The sequence below is a fragment of the Melanerpes formicivorus genome, unplaced genomic scaffold (genome assembly GCF_026170545.1).
Source record: "Melanerpes formicivorus ecotype bairdi unplaced genomic scaffold, bMelFor1.0.p_v2 SCAF_1, whole genome shotgun sequence".
Taxonomy (NCBI): domain Eukaryota; kingdom Metazoa; phylum Chordata; class Aves; order Piciformes; family Picidae; genus Melanerpes; species Melanerpes formicivorus.
This window is the reverse complement of record NW_027142353.1, coordinates 35,457,555-35,473,895: the sequence shown is the minus strand read 5'-3', so window position 1 is coordinate 35,473,895 and position 16,341 is coordinate 35,457,555. Positions and strand designations below refer to the sequence as shown.

The following is a 16,341-nucleotide window of genomic DNA, read 5'->3' as shown; positions in this document are numbered from 1 at the left end:
AAACAGAGGCAGACTGCTGCAAATGAGCAGAGCATTACAATATTCTGCCATATATATATTTATATATATATATATTTATATCTATATGTACCTATATATAAAACCACATACATATATACATAAAACTTTCCTGTTTCTCTTCCTGATCTTAATGAGCAAAGATGACTGATTGTCTAAACACAGCCTTCTTGAGCTCTTTGACTGAGGAGGGCTGTGCTCCACCCTTCTTCCTTTTTTTCTCTCCTCATAATCAAGGTTTTTCTTTTCATACCACAGCGAACTCTCCTTTGCCTTTTCTAGCACCTGCACAATTTCGTAGTAAGCTGCAATGCACTTATTCAATCCTACCTTAAATGTCCTGTCTTTTATCTCCCAAGCTCACTATCTGGATAAGGTAGTGAAAGGTATGCTCTTCCTTCCTATTTTTTCCTATTGTCTTTGTGTTTCTCTTTAAAAACAATGCACCATGAACATGCTGTGTGGAAGTTGCCACTCTTCCTCATTGTCACCAAAGTGCTCCCTAATGTCTGGAAGGGTGATCTTTCCAGTCATTTAGGTAGGAAATACCTCTGTAAGTGCTGTGCCCCTGTGTTAACATCGTATCAGTGTTCCTACCTACCATTCCCCATGTCCCTGCCCTGCCCTCCAAATCATCTCTCATCCTCACCCCTCCTACCCAGGTAAGGCAAGTCAGGAGGAAACAAAAGTGTCTGTGAATACAGCAGGAGCCCTGTAGAGTGATGTGTTTTAATTAAATGTCTATAACCCATTTTGTACCAAGCAGGTGAGTGCACTTTCTGTGTGGAGTCTTCATGGGTTTGATCCATCACTGCAAAGTCTTATGTGGGAACTCTAGTAATGAAATATTCATTGTTTGAACATTTTTTGTTCTTAATACAAAAATGTTAACACCACAAAGCATCTGGTTTTATAAACCAGCAAAATTACTGAAACTACTGATGTTGTGTTAATGTACACTACAATAAAACCCAAGCCCAGTGTTCCTATTTGTAAATGTAAAGGAAGCCTAAGAACTGTGTCTTTCTCCCATGAAGAATAAAAGGAATTAATTGTTGCAGAATAGAGATAATCTGCTATCCATAAAACATCCCCATTATTTACTAACCAGAACAATGAGCTAAATTAATGTAGAACTTTTAGACAGCAAAAGACAGTTCCACAGTGTCCCTTAGTTTTTCTAAACTATTGGGGTAGCACACAAGTAGTTAAATGCAACAGTCTGACAATAAGTGTGACTGAGTTGGACACAAACATCTTTCTACGTGGCTGATTTGACACTAATGGCAACACAGTTCTGACACCACACAGCATCATATGTTTGCTGGTTAAACAAACCAAAAAATCAGGTTGAACAAATCAGTTCCATAGCATTACCCTCCTTTTCAGGTTGTGAGCAATCAGAAATAGCAGCTGTGAGAGGCTGATGAAGAAAGACAGATATGCCAAAATATTTGTTCAGGGAACAGTTAAAATGAAGTCTCTGCCATACAGGGCTCTTGTGATGTGACAAGAAACATGGTTGCCCTACTGACTTTGCTCTCCAGATGAATTTATAATCTAATGTTTCTCTCTTGTTTCCACTGAGGCTTAAAGGCAAGTTCAGGTACAATCACAAACAGGAAAAAACTTTGAACAGACAAACAAATATTAATCATAAGGAAATGTCCACAGTTTAATTAAGGAGGCTTTCATCTTCAGTGCAGCAACTGGTAGTTGTCCTTGGTCTCCAGTTTATAGATCAGCAGATTGGTCAGTGTTAGTTGCTTTCCTCCCCTTGGTTAGTGTCAGTAAAACATGCCTGACTTTATTAGGAGCAAAAGTATGTTCTTGTTCTGAGATCAAGAAAAAAGGATCACTTACTTGTGCCCTTATGAAGCACTAGTGGTGACATCCTTAGAAACAGATGTGGGCCATCACTAGGGAGTGTGATCAGAACCTCTGGTTAATGTTCCACATCTCAGTGCTTTGTATTTCAAAACCCCAGGATTCCTCCTTTTCATCTCAACATACATTGGAAAAGGTTGGATGTAAAGGTAGCAGATAATCACCATGGGCATAGAAAAGATGAGAATACAACCTGCAGAACCTGGGTCCAAAGACCTTCAGTGCTGATTTGCCCATTTAGTGGTCCAGTTTTTTTCACTAAGTCTTCTCTGGCTGTCATTATTCTTCTAGAAAGCCTTTTGACTCACCTTTATGCCCAAGAATAAAGACATACTATATTTAGTGAGTATTTCAGTGGGTAACAGCTTAAGCAGCCTACTAGGAATAAAAGATTGGCTTTTAACATGCATGGCCTCTTTTGGAAAGATTAGCAATAGCTGAAACATTAAAAGTACATGGTTTTTACTTGGCTAACTCCATGGTGTGCATTTTTCAAAACTAAATTACTCATGCCCTTTTGGCTTTCTTAATTATTAACATCCCTCTGGTTGAAATCCCTTCCCAGTAATCTTGTGTTGTCAAGGGTGAGCCTGATTTACTGCTGAATCTTTCCAACAGCTTTAACAGTAAACCAGTAAGGCAAAGGAGATGCAGAATTGCTCATAAATTGGAGGGCAAGTTTCAGTGCTAAACATCAGCATCATTAAACCAAGGAACTCTAACTAGAATTGGAGTGGAGTCTTCCAAATTGCTCTCTAATTAACACTGGTAATGCTTAAAGTGAAGAGAGGTGCCTGCTGTTAAAGGGGTGCTGACTTTAGAGAGCACCATTCAGAATCCCTCTGGAGCTGATGGTACAGACACATAACTAATTCCTGTTGTTGGGTAGCAATTATACCTCAAAAAAATAATCACATTAACAACTGTAGTCAGGCATATAAACATCTAGTCTGAAATGTAAAGATGCTGATCATTTGAGCTCAGGATGGCTGCAAGGTGATTTCTTTGGGCTGCTCATCAAGCTTGACAAGCAGTAAGAACCTGAGATCTGACTGCAGTGTTTCCCCATTTGTACAATTACAAGCAATAGAAGCTCTGGCAAGTAACTTTTTAATCTTTGCCTGATTAACAGTTTATGGATTCCTACCATCACAAAATATCATGGTTTGAGTGTTTTCCAGAACGCTTTACTGAGTTTCTCAGAATTTGCAGGAATCAGCTAATGCTTTGCTCTTCCACTTCAGTCCTACAGACGTTCTGCAGCTCACTTATTGATTCTTGTTCTCTCAAGCTCCAAGTTCCAGGTGTTTGCATATCCTGCATTCAGCCATATCCTGAACTCAACCACTATTGGCACTTGCTAGAACATCCATCAGTGCTTTCATATTGACAATGGAGGAATGATAATAGCCTTATCTTTTAAGTCCAATTTCAAGTGGCAATGAGGCTTGGCTTGAGGAAAAAATCCCCTTGAACATTGTTTATAATTGGACTAATTAGAGAAAGCCTTAACTGTACAGATCATTAAGAGCAGATTATTTCACCAAGTCTTAACGTGACAGGATAATTTCTTACTCTGGTGACAGTCTCCTTGGACTCTGACAGTCTTCCCTTGTCTACTTCAAAATTAGTCCATGTTCTATATCGCTTCCCTGGCCTGCACTGTCTCTTGCTTGGCAGCCCTGACGTCTTTGTGAATGTCCTGCAGTACTGCCATCATTCAGATGCTCATTTATGTGTTCCAGTTGGAAACTCACATATAGGATTGATCACCAGCACCACCTCAAAAAGCCCTATCCATTTATTTAATTCTATTAATCACCCAAGTACCCTTAACAAACACAAACAGGAAGAATGGCTTATTAGTGGCTCTGGGGATGAGAAATCAGAGCTGCAAGCTTATGGTGGTGTAAACCTATGAGGATTAAGCCATCCTGCTGTGCTGAAATTCAGAAGCACTTTGGAGACAAGATGATCTTTTTGCTTTATTCCCCAGCATGGGGGAAAGGAGAGGATCAAGTTTATCTGTTTCATCTTTTTTTGTGAAGTGTTTTGAAGTGCACTGTTTGTGGGACAGGAAACACTGTATATTCTTGTCTTTGTAGTGCTACTGGTGGTCAAGTCTTTATGCAGTGAACCAGTTTCGAAATGGTAGTACTTACAAGTCCATTCTCCTAGATATATTTGCCTACACATCCATATTATATTCTTTCTAAAGGTATGAGTCCTGTGGTAGCTGCTGTTTAATTGTGTTACTTTCTATTAATGGTCATTACTTCTGAAAACTCTCTTCTCTACTACCAGACACATGACACAGGAGAGTTACACCTTAATCCTCACAGCACTGATACTTTGCTGTATCTTGTAATGTAAGATCTGAATATCTGAATATCTTGTAATGTTAATATCTGAAAGCTTTTACGTTCATGAATCTGTGAAGAGGATTTTATCTGCCATTAAGAAACAGTTCTTTCTGGTTCCTCGACAGAGATTTATCTCACTAGGAAACAGAGATGACTCTTTCCATAGTGGGAAGGGGTAAACTTGCTTTCTAGACTTGAAAGATGTCAGGAGAATAGAAGATGAAATTGCAGGTGGGAGTTATGCTGCTTTAGGTGTCTACAGCATAGATGCTTATATCTTGTCTGGTCACCTTGAATCCCTTAATAGTCAATAAGAGGAATAGATATTTGGGAAGGCATAATTTCATGAGGTATTTGTCCTCTGTCTCTCCTTTCCTGACTGATGCTATTCTCTATCTGCTTTCTGAGATGCTTAGTTTCCTTGCATTCAGATCAAGAAGATTCAGAAGAAATCCTGAAAGTCCATTAAAATGCTCACAAATGCATTTCATATAGACAGTGAATTACCCTGAAAATTCAAAGACATGGGACTAAAAGGGGTCTCCTCAGTCAGAGTCCAGTCCTCTGCTGTTAAGGGCAACCACACTATATAAACCTTTGGATAAATTTGCCATGGATAGATAAATGGATAGGTCAATGAGGCTTCTTCTCCTTAATACTCTTACTGGGAGGCTACACCAAAATTTTGTTCCTTTGATCCTGGCATATTTTTTTTTTTTTTAATTTCCAACCAGAATTTATTAATGCTTGGTTTATGTTCATTTGTTCTTCTGCCAGTGTTATACTCTTTAGCTTAAATAGTTGATGTCCCTTCTCAGTGTTCATCTGTTTCATGAATTTGTGGTAAACAATCATAGTCTTTTTAGCTTTTGCTGTGCTAGAGTAGATAAATCAAGCTCTTGTAATTTCCTCAGATGCAGAAGGTACCTCATCCAAATCATATCCATTATTTTCTATCACTCTAAATCCTCCCTCTCCTAAGCCTGGAGAAGAGCACATGCAGTTCCATATGAGCTCCTGATTTTTACAGTTCTAGTAGTTTTTCCTTATACTTACTGGCTATGCCTCATATGAGACATTTGAAGATCATTTGCTTTTTTCAGTCTTCGAGCAAGTGATCAGTCACTGCAGTATCTTTTCTGTCTAATAATGCTAGATCTTTGCACTTGAGATCTTTGTTTATGAAATGCAAATATAATTGAAGGAAGAACAATACAACAGAATTGCTCTTTTCCCTCTGAAATTTCATCATGTGACATTTCATAGGCTTAACTTAAACTACTTTTAGGATTTGGATCTGTTCCTACATGGCTTGGAACTAAACTTAAAGAGACTTTTTGTCTATAGCTCCCATCGAAAAATTATTAAATACATCTTCCCACTGCAGAAAATAAAATTCTGCTCCAGGATTTAAACAATAATTGCTGGGTTTAAAAAAATCTAGTGGTATCCAACCCTACTCTTATCCTTCTGCACTGGTGTCTTCTAATCTACCAACTCCTTTTGGTTCTCACTGCACTCCTGTTCACGTCAATGCCATAGTACCCATGCAAGGAGTTTTCTGCCCATCCTCTTCAACTGCAGGATAGAAAATAACTTCCTAGGATAGGCTATAAATAGTTCAAGCAAGTAAAAACATGAGGTGTGCTCAGTGATGATGCAGCAGCCAAACTCTGATGGAGCTTTGCGAAAGACACATAAAGTGAGATTTCTACAGAGGTTTTTCATCCTTTAATTTAGGCAGGTTTATAAACTGGGAAATAAAATCCCTATCTTTACTCTCTGGATGGTCCCACCCAGACTCAATTTATCTACTCCAAAGCAGGATTACCTACCCAGCCAAGTAATTTTAACAGATTATTTTAACAATACGTTTCTTTCATTCTCCAAAACAGCTGAATGCTTTCAGCTTATACTGAAAGTAGAGAACAAACATATGAATTAGCTCTAGCATGGAAAGAAAATCAGAATCAGTGGTTAAAAGTTTGGCACTGTTGTAAGTAACTGAAGACAGGATATTAAAATGGAGGATTTCCAGTAGCCTTCCCTATAAATAGTTCTTCTATGGTGTAGACATGATAATGCAGCATACACACACAGATCTATAGATTGCACACACACAAGCATGCTCACACATACTTGCACATTTTATAAGATTGATGTACAACAAAAATGTTTATAAATGAAAAAAATACTTAAGATCCTTTTAAAGGACTTTTTCTTATCACCTTTTAATTTTTTTCCATCTGATCCCTGAAAATCTGTCACTTGTTAGAAAAACAATTCAAGAATAGGTTGGAAGCTCACCATGAAACAATTCTTTAGTTACAAGGCACTTCTGAATGGACACAAATGAACACACAAAAGTGTGATGTGCTCTACGTGGTGTCTCAGCACTTCTAGGGCAGACCTCATCAACCAGATGTGGCAATAGCTTGCACCTCTTTGTCATCAGGTTGTAACCCTTTAGGACAGGATAATCATAAAAAAAGAATGGTAGGAACCTCTGGAGACCATCTGGTTCAACCTGCCTGCTAAAGCAGGGTCACCCAGAGCAGGTTGTAAAAGGACCATGTCCAGGTGGGTTTTGAAAGTCACCAGAAAAGGAGACTTAACAGCCTCTCTGGGCAGTCTGTTCACTGCTCCATCACCCTCACATGAAAGAGGTGTTTCTTTTCGTTCAGATGGAACTTCCTGTGTTGTTTACACAGTTCACAAACAAACCTGTCTTGCAAAGCTGAGGGCCTGAAGAAAATCAAACTGTATGGCAGGATTGCACAACACACATATAAATAGAGAAGGTATTAAAACAGGGCTTAGGAAGACTGAATTGTGTTCCTGGTATAATCAGTCCCGCTGAGTGACCTTGACAGTCACTTCAGTCCCTTGTACTTCAATTTCCAAAGCTGTAAAATGTGTCTTACATTTCTGACAGCTTCTTGGTAAAGATTTTTGATCTCTGCAGGTAAAAAGCCCCTAGAGCTGTAGAAGTTAAGCAGCCTTCCTCCCACTGCTGCTTACTGTGGAAATTACCCTGCAATTTTCTTGGGGGGAGGGGTGGGAGGTAGGGATGATGAAGGGGAGAAAAGGAGGGAAATCTCAGTGGGAGGTCATCAGATGAGAAATATCAAACCCTAGTGAGCAGCCTGGGAGCTTGGTGTTCATCCACCCTAAGTTTTAGCACCAAAGAAACCTAAGGTCTTTGTAGTTACTGGGGAGAAATGGATGTTTCCAGAGTTTGCTTCTGCTCATCAGGATGGGCATCTGACACAAATGAGGAGGTTTATGCCATGGGTCAGTCTGTTTCTCTGCTGACTACAGAGAGAGTTGCAAGGCTCTCTGGTATAGAGGAATCCCACCCAAAATGACTACAGCAGAAATATCGGGTGTTTTCCAAATACTTTCTTGCATAGGAAATGCCTTCCCTTTCCAGCCAGCTTTGACTGCTTACCAGTCTGAGGTCTCAATATTGCTGGAAGCCAATTGCTTTACCCTGCTGGGTGATAGGAACTTCAACCCCATGTGCAATTAAAGTAACCCAAGTAACTCCAAATCTCAATCTTAGAAAGCAAATCTTTGAGAGCCTTGGAGGGGAAGCTGGGTTTTACAATCATTGAAGCAGGAAGAACTCCCTGCCTCTCTGAAGCTCACCATTCCCTTGATCCAATTAGAGAGGCTGTGCTGTGAGGACCTCCTGGGAGATAGCAGCCCACTGAGTGGCTCTCACCATCTCCTAAACTGGGACAGTTCACTCCAGGTGGGAAGACACAAAGTGGAAGCGGAGAAATAAACTGAAGGCAATGGGGAAGAGCTGTTTAATTAGCCCCTTTCCAGGCTATGTTGCTTTGTCTTTCCAGTGCATTTGAAGGTGTGGCTGTTTGCCTTGCAGAGGGATGTCCTGGCTTGTGCAACGGCAACGGCAGATGCACCCTGGACATGAATGGCTGGCACTGTGTCTGCCAGCTGGGCTGGAGAGGAGCCGGCTGCGACACTTCCATGGAGACGGCATGCGGCGATGGCAAAGACAACGACGGAGGTAGGACACCAGCACATGTGAGATGTCAGGCTTCACAGAGCCTGGAAGCCTTGCACAGTGAGCAGTCAGCTGGGCTTGATTCTGCAGGACAGATTGTTTTTTGACAGCTGGTGGAGAACAGACAGCACTGCCTGCCAGGCTGACTCAGCCAGAGTGGATCTGAATACAAATGAAATGGATTCGGACTTGGGATTCGAGGGCTGGAGAGGGAGGTTTGTTTGTCTTCTAATCAAGGCCATACACCAGTGCAGGCAGAGGCTATGCAGTCCACTCCAGCCAGGTTGCTCAGCACTGACATGATGGGACCACCTCAGATAGTATATGTCCTGGACTGTTGAAACTTTGGCCTCACTGCCTCAGGTTTTCATCGAGGTTCTCTGGTAGGCCACTACTGACTTGGGATGGATGTTTTGCAGAAACTTAGAGGGTTTGGTGACTGATCCCCATGCCCACAAGCCATCCAATCCCTCTCGAACCATGTTTTATTGATTAGGGTTTCATATATAATGATGTCAGGCATGTGAATAATAGCTCTGCGTAATGCAAACTTAATATTCAGAGTTATCTCATTACAAAGGAAACTATGGTGCAGTGTGAAGGTTTGAATTAGAGGTCAGGATATGAGATATTAAATTTAAGGCATAAGGGAGACTGCATAATTTGTTTTGTTGTCACTCAGCAAAAGGCTTTGTAAACCACAAGTCTGGGCCAGGACTCAGACTGTGAATTGGAGACTGCTTTTGCAAGCCTCTGTTTTATCATACTTGCAAGAGCAGTACAGTTGAAAAAAAATAATAAAAAAAAAATAGCCAAGCCAAGACTGTGATTATCTGCTTCACAGCAACTGGGATTCTGATTGAATATTTAAAATACTTCTGCACATCTGGCATAGCAAATGGACCAAATTATCCCTTTAGAGAAGATGGAAAAAATCGGAGAACCAAACAAAGAGTGTGCACTATAAAACAAAGGTCACTTTTTGCATCATATGAAACTGAATGTCACTGTAGTCCTCTGTCCTACTTATAGCTGACACAGGGCAGCCATTAAGTTTATCACATCAGTTGTGTGAAAAAATGTTAAATAAAAGCTGAGGATAATCCCACTTTCCATGGAAAAATATAACCAGCAAAAAGCCTGTGAAGAGAGAGGGAAGAAGGAGCAATCCAGTCTTACATATAGTGTAGATGATGACCAGACTCTGAGCAGGTTGGTGGAACACCATCACCTTGTATCTCCTGGTTCAAGGTGCTAACCTGGTAGCTGGGTTCCCCTCACCTTGAAACAGGCCATTTGTTGCCTTGTTAGCCTGAGAGGACAGCAGTAGACAGGAGAGACAATGGACACCGACGTGTTTACAACTTAGCGCTCATCAGCTGCTAACTTGCATTTGGTGAACTTGTATGGAGCAGTGGTGTACACAGCTAGAGCAGAGCAACTGACAGGTTGTAGCACATTGCCTGGTGACAGCTTATTCATGTGTCAGACCTACAGATGAGTGCTGGTTTTACTGTTGGTGCACTGCAAACAATGCACATACATCGTGCGCTTTGCAGAGTGCAGATAATCCATGTTACATGTTGTGCTCTTCCTCTGAGTTTGCTGCAGTACTGGTAAGGACTCTCCTCGGCTGGAAAGTGGAACAGTGGGATATATTTACCTTTTAAACTTGATTTTTTTGCATTTTTATGGACCGTTTTTACTTGTGGCCTCAAACCTGGAACTTCAACCCCTGAGATGTAGGGGTGTGAGCATTGGTGGGCATTTCTGCTGAGTTCCTTGTTTAGGGATTTGAATACAGTTCCATGGATTCATGAAGAAAGAGTGATTCTGGACCTATTTCCTATGTTCTGATTTCGATAGCAAGGCAGCTGGGGACATTTGTAGAACATCTAAAGAATAATGGAGGTTGGAAGAAACCTCCAGCAGCTAGCTAATTCAGTGCCCTGCTTAAAGCAATTAGAATCACATCAGGTTGCTCAAGAATATCCAGTCAACTCTTGAAAACCTCCAAGGATTAAGATTCTACCTCTCTTGGCAACCTGCTGCAGTATATGACCATCATTACAGGAAACTTTTTTCTCCTAATATCTAATCATAACTTTTCCATTATGAAACTTAATGTCTTTTACCATTTGTCCAGCATTGTCTGAGACTTCCTAGAGTAATCCAGCTGGCTTCTGGCTTCCCATTCACAGTATCCTGGATCTCTAGTACACAAGATAGATAGATACATAGATAGGTATGTGTATTTCTTGTGTGACTGCAGACTTTGGATTCTTCAGATATCCAAAGGCAACTAACTCAAATGACAGTAGGTACCTGTGTTTTAGAAGTAAAATTGAACCCATATTCACTTTGTCACCACAAACATTTTTGGGATCCCGTCAGAGTCTCTGGAGTGATACCTGCTCAGGGCTGGAGAAAGGTGCTTTATTTTGGTTCAGTGTAAAGGATTTCAAGGCTGTATGTTGTCTTCATATGCACATGAATGCAGACAATGGAGACTGTAGTCCTTTCATGAAGTTTTAGAAGTCAGACATCTGAGCTAGTCACCATGGTGACCATCAGTGGAGAGAGATAGATTTAGGAGTTTTAGATTGGATATTAGAAACATCTATTTATGGAAGAAGTGGTCAGGCAGTAGAATAGAATAGAATTAACCAGGTTGGAAAAGACCTTCGAGATCATCAAGTCCAACCTATCACCCAACACCATCTAATCAACTAAACCATGGCATCAAGGGCCTCATCCAGTCTCCTATTAAACACCTCCAGTGATGGCGACTCCACCACCTCCCTGGGCAGCCCATTCTAATGGACAACCTCTCTTTCTGTGAAGAACTTCTTCCTAACATTCAGCCTAAAACTCCCCTGGCACAGCTTGAGACCGTGTCCTCTTGTTCTGGTGCTGGTTGCCTGGGAGAACAGACCAACCCCCACTTGGCTAGACCTCCCTTCAGGTAGTTGTAGAGAGTAATAAGGTCTCCTCCAAGCCTCCTCCAGGCTAAGCAACCCCAGCTCCCTCAGCCTCTCCTCATAGGGCTGTGCTCCAAACCCCTCCCCAGCTTTGTTGCCCTTCTCTGGACACGTTCCAGCAACTCAACATTTTTCCTAAACTGAGAGGCCCAGAACTGGACACAGTACTTAAGGTGAGGCCTTACCAGTGCTGAGTACTGCCCAAGGAAGCGGTGGAGTCACCATTCCTGAAGGCATTGAAGAAGGTGTTGTGGACATGGCACCTCAGAATCACAGAATGCATCCAGTTGGAAGAGACCTCAAAGATCATTTTCAGGGATTTGGAATGGTCTGCCCAGGGAGATGTTGAACAGCCAACCCTGGATGTGGTTTGGATGTGGTGCAAGGGAGTTTGGTTTAGGGGTGAACCTTGTAGAGTAGGGTTATCAGTTGGACTTGGTGGTCCTGAGGGTCTTTTCCAACCTGAATGTTTCTGTGATTCTGTGATCATTCAGTCCAACCCTTGACCCAGCACTGAAGGATCAACACTAAACCAAGTGCCAAGTTCACACACTGCTTAAACACCTCCATGGACAGTGACTCCACAAGTGCTCTGGGCAGAACATTCCAATGTTTGAGAATCCTTTTAGTGAAGAAATATTTCCTAACATCCAGCCTAAACCTCCCTTGGCATGTCTTGAAACCATTTCCTCTAGTCCTGTTGCTTTACACCAGGGAGAATGGCTGACCTCCTTCTTGCTCCAGCCTCCCTTGAGATAGTTGTAGAGAGCAGTGAGGTCTTCCCTCAGCCTCCTCTTCTCCAAACTGAACAACCCCAGCTCCCTCAAACACTCCTCATGGGCCATGTGCTCCAGCCCCTTCATGAGCCTCACTGCCTTTCTCAGAACACACTCCAGCACCTCAGTGTCCTTCTTATCGTGAGGAGCCCATAACTGAACACAATATTTGAGGTGTGGCCTCACCAGTGCTGAGTACAGGAGAATGATTGCCTCCCTTCAGGTTGTGGTTTAATGGCCATGGTGGTCTTAGGTTGATGGTTGAACTCTTTTCCAACCAAAACAATTCTGTGATTCTGTGGTTTGATGATCCTCCCTTTGAGCTATTTCAGATATCATCTCATAGTTGCTTACTTCCTGCACAGAGCATCACCTCTCAAAACTGAGACACCATGGTGGGGCTCTTCATGCTACAGGGGGGTTCCCTCTGCCTGAGCTCCTCAGAAGCTGCTTCTTGTGCTGTGGTATTGAGTGTCAGCTAGTCAAGATCCCTGCAGCCGGAAATTCCTTGGGATAATGGTAGCTGAAGTCAGAATCCTTTTCATCAGATCCCAGCCTAATCATACCCTGAGGCAGACGGGTACCGAATTACAGGGCGTGTTTTCCTCTTAAGTCTGGAGGCTGTTCAGATAAATAATAACAAGCTAAGCAGAAAGACTTATTGAAATGTACTCTCTGTTCAGGTTAGAAAAAAGGTGTCTGGGAGAGCAGTCCTCTCTCCTCACAGGGGTGTCATTTGTCAAAGCTAGCACTTAGGTTTCACACCCAGATCCACTTTATTTACACTTTTAAACATAAAGCCCATCAACTTGAAAGGGATCATAGCAAGTAACTGAGAGCAGGTCATCATCCAATATCAGTCAAGGGAAAACAGTTCAGTGACAGAGCTGTAACAATCTGCGTGAAAGGCTGGGATTTGGCACATTTGACCTAAGAGGCCACCTGTATTACAACAAATGGAAGGTGTTTCCTTAAAACAAGCTGAGAAAAGTGGTTCTGGCCTCTCTTTGGCAGAAAATAACCTCTCTAATTCATGGCTGTGAACACTCACTACCTGAGAGTAGTCCTGTCTCACCCCACACTGAGTGCTCTGTCATGTGCTAGGAGAAAGAGACGTTTGAAGGCTTAAATGACCAAGGAAATTATCTTCTGTGACAAGTCCTATTAGCAGAGTGAAGAGCATTTGACAAAACCTTGAGAAAAGGCTGATATTCCATGGGCTAAATATGGGTTCTGCTGCATTTGTAGACTCTTCTGTTAGGAAAAGAATGTACAGGAAAAATGGAGAGGTCGAGGATATTCTTCACAATCTCACAGATGTGATATTGGGCAGCAAAGCTGCATTAACCATCTTTGCTCCAGGAAAATCACCTAGGTATATGATTCCCTCTGTACTGAGAGCCAGCATTTCAGCCAGTTCACCATTGTTCCAGTTTCCTAGGACAGGTGACTCCACCACTTCCCTGGGCAGCCTTTTCCAGGACTCAACAACCTGTTCAGTGAGGAAATTTTTCCTAATGTCGAATCTAAACCTCTCATGACACAACTTGAGGCCGTTTCTTCTCATCCTATCACTTGTTACTTGTGAGAAGAGACCAACTCCCACACTGCTGCAACCTCTTTTCAGTTAGTTGCAGAGAGCAATAAGGTCCTTGCTCAGCCTCCTTTTCTCCAGGCTAAAAAACCCCAGTTCCCTCAGACTCTCCTCATAATCCTTGTACTCTAGATGCTTCACCACCTTTATTGCTTTTCTTTGGATGTGATCTGGCACCACAATGACTGTGTGATAGCAATAAGGTGGAGACTTGGATAATGGTTTGGGACAGCAGCATTACAAACTCTTTGGCAAAAGACATTTTGGCAGTGCACACTGACCTTTTCAACACCCATGTGTCCACCATCTGCCCACCACATGCCAAATAATCCCTGAGAGAGCTGGCAGGAGTCTGCTTTGTTCCTTGCCAGTACATACGTTTACACCTGAAGGTAGTACAACCTGGAGGGTTGTAAAAGGAGTTGTAAAGAATCCAGGAGAAGTCCAGAGCACAACCCTTTGTCTTTGCAAATGTTTGAGCTGCAGACAAGGTGGTGAGGTGATTTCTGGTATTTGCTTTCTCCACACTGTTATGAACCTTTACTTCATGCCTGCAAGGCTTTTATAGCAGGAGAAGATTGTCTCCTGGGCGTGATGTGGGAGCTGTCTACTTCCTCGAAACCATAAAAAATGATGCATTAATGTTCTTGCTACACTTATGAAGGGAAGTGTTGAGATCTGAACGCACCTGGGAAAAACAGCCATCATAAATTAGTATTTCCCATCACAGATAGATCCAGTCATACAACAGGATCATCTTGGAGGAACCACAAAGCACTACTAAAAAGAGGAGATAGTCTTCTCTACCTGTCTAGCTGGTACAATTTGTTATAAATCACCAACCTTCTCTTCCTCTGTTTTATGATGACTGTTAATCAAGTTTTCCTCAAGTAAGAGAACAAAATGACCATTCACATTTTCAGTTTGAGCTCTTTTCTGGTTCACTGTTGGACAGTAACACATGGGTGTCACCTGCTACTGGTTGTTAGCACTGGGGCTGTCAAGATGGTGGTGGTAACTCATGTATTACAGCATGCAGAAGCAAGTGTTAGTTGTGCCATTACAGATGATGATGTGTTGTGAACTGAGGGTCTAACAGTGGTTGTGGGTTCTCCTGACAGCTTGGGAGAGTTCTTGGAACTTCTGACTTGTCCTTAATGAAATGTCTTTGATTAATAGATTAAGAAAGAAAACATGCAAGTGTCCTCTGTGTCAAAAGAAACTTACCATTGTCTACTGAAATGAGGGAAGTTACTCATGGGGAGGAGGCACTACTGATAGCTAAGAGATAACAAAAGGTGACATGAGCCATCTTCAGAAAATACAGGCTTGGACATGCATTTCACAAAGCATATCTGCACCTGAAAAGAAGCTTAAACAGAGTTTGGCCATCAATACTCAAAGGAGAAACTCAAAAAAACTCCACCAGATCTTCCTTATCACCTGAGGCAAAGCCTTGCCTCTTCCTGGGGCAGAAGGCACTCTTAAAATCCTAATATCTTGTCACAAGTGTGACCAGCATGCAAAGCAGGCATGGCCACTTTCTTCTTCACTAGGAGTTGAGAAATGTACCTACATCTGATGTATCACAAACCACCTTCCAATCTGTGCCCAAATGATTGCCTGAACTGCCTTGGATTCAAGTCATAGAATACATTAGGGTGAATTTTTCAGCAGTAGCTTAACACTTGGAGCACTTGCCAAGAAATTGAGAGGCCTTGGTGACAAGGATATCTCAAGTGCTGAGGGTGTGAACCCATTGCTCCCACAAAATATTTCTAAACTCTGAGTCATGTGTTCTCAGAGGAATCACTTTTGAGAGATGCTTTGGCTCCTTAAAGAGGCAGTTTCAGGTAGAATATTGCATGTGCATTGATCAGGTTAAGCCACCTACGCACTGCCCATTCTGAATGCTGGTCTCTCCCATGCTGAGACAAGCCCTCAGATACTCTGCTTCATGATTACCGAGTTTCTGTACTGCTTTGCTGGTTGTGCAATGTGTAAATCCCTTTGTTAAGAATCTGCCTGGAGAGAGGAAGCAACCCATTAAACCAGCTGCATCAACTGTATTCTCCAGAGCCCTGGTGAGTTGGGGGATGCTGTGAACTTATAAACTATAAACACATTATTGTAGCTCTGGTTTATGCCCAGCTAGTGGTGATTATTGTGTGTTTTCTGTCATTTCCTCCTTGCACTTCCCTTCTTTTTCTTTTCAGATGACTTTTTAAGTAATGTCTGGATTAGGATGAGCTTTTCTTGCAGAGTATTTCTGTAGTGACTAGCCCTGCAGAGCTCTGCTTCTGCACTAGAGCCCAAGGACTCCTGCAATTCAAATACATGATTGCTATTACATATGACTATGTTATTTGGAACCTGCAAACATATGCTAAGCACTTTGAGAAAGATGTGAGGACAATTCCTTTCCCAGGCAGCCAGCAAACTAATTTAGCCAGGATACAACCAGTGAGAATCTTATTCAGGTAAAATCAAAACAGAACAAGTGGGACAGAAAGAGCAAAGAGAACATTAATAGTTAAAGTGATCACAGGGGGTTGACAGTCACATTGCTGTTGTTCCTTGTGTTTGTATTTTGTTTCCCTTTGATTCCTCAGAGAGAGGCCAAATGCTACAGCTCTGTTGTTGAATAGGTAAAATTGTTCTCTGCAAAGTGCTGGAATAACACCTGTTT

General features: G+C 42.0%; 1 protein-coding gene across 6 annotated transcripts in view; it reads left to right on the top strand.

Annotated features, from left to right (window-relative positions):
• Positions 1–16,341, top strand: part of TENM4 (teneurin transmembrane protein 4) — a 736,598-nt gene that overhangs the window by 577,960 nt on the left and 142,297 nt on the right. For all 6 annotated transcript variants that reach the window (XM_068140091.1, XM_068140118.1, XM_068140125.1 and 3 more), the window contains one exon: positions 8,158–8,304. In XM_068140091.1, coding sequence (XP_067996192.1) covers positions 8,158–8,304 — 147 coding nt within the window. The remainder of the gene's footprint in view (positions 1–8,157; positions 8,305–16,341) is intronic.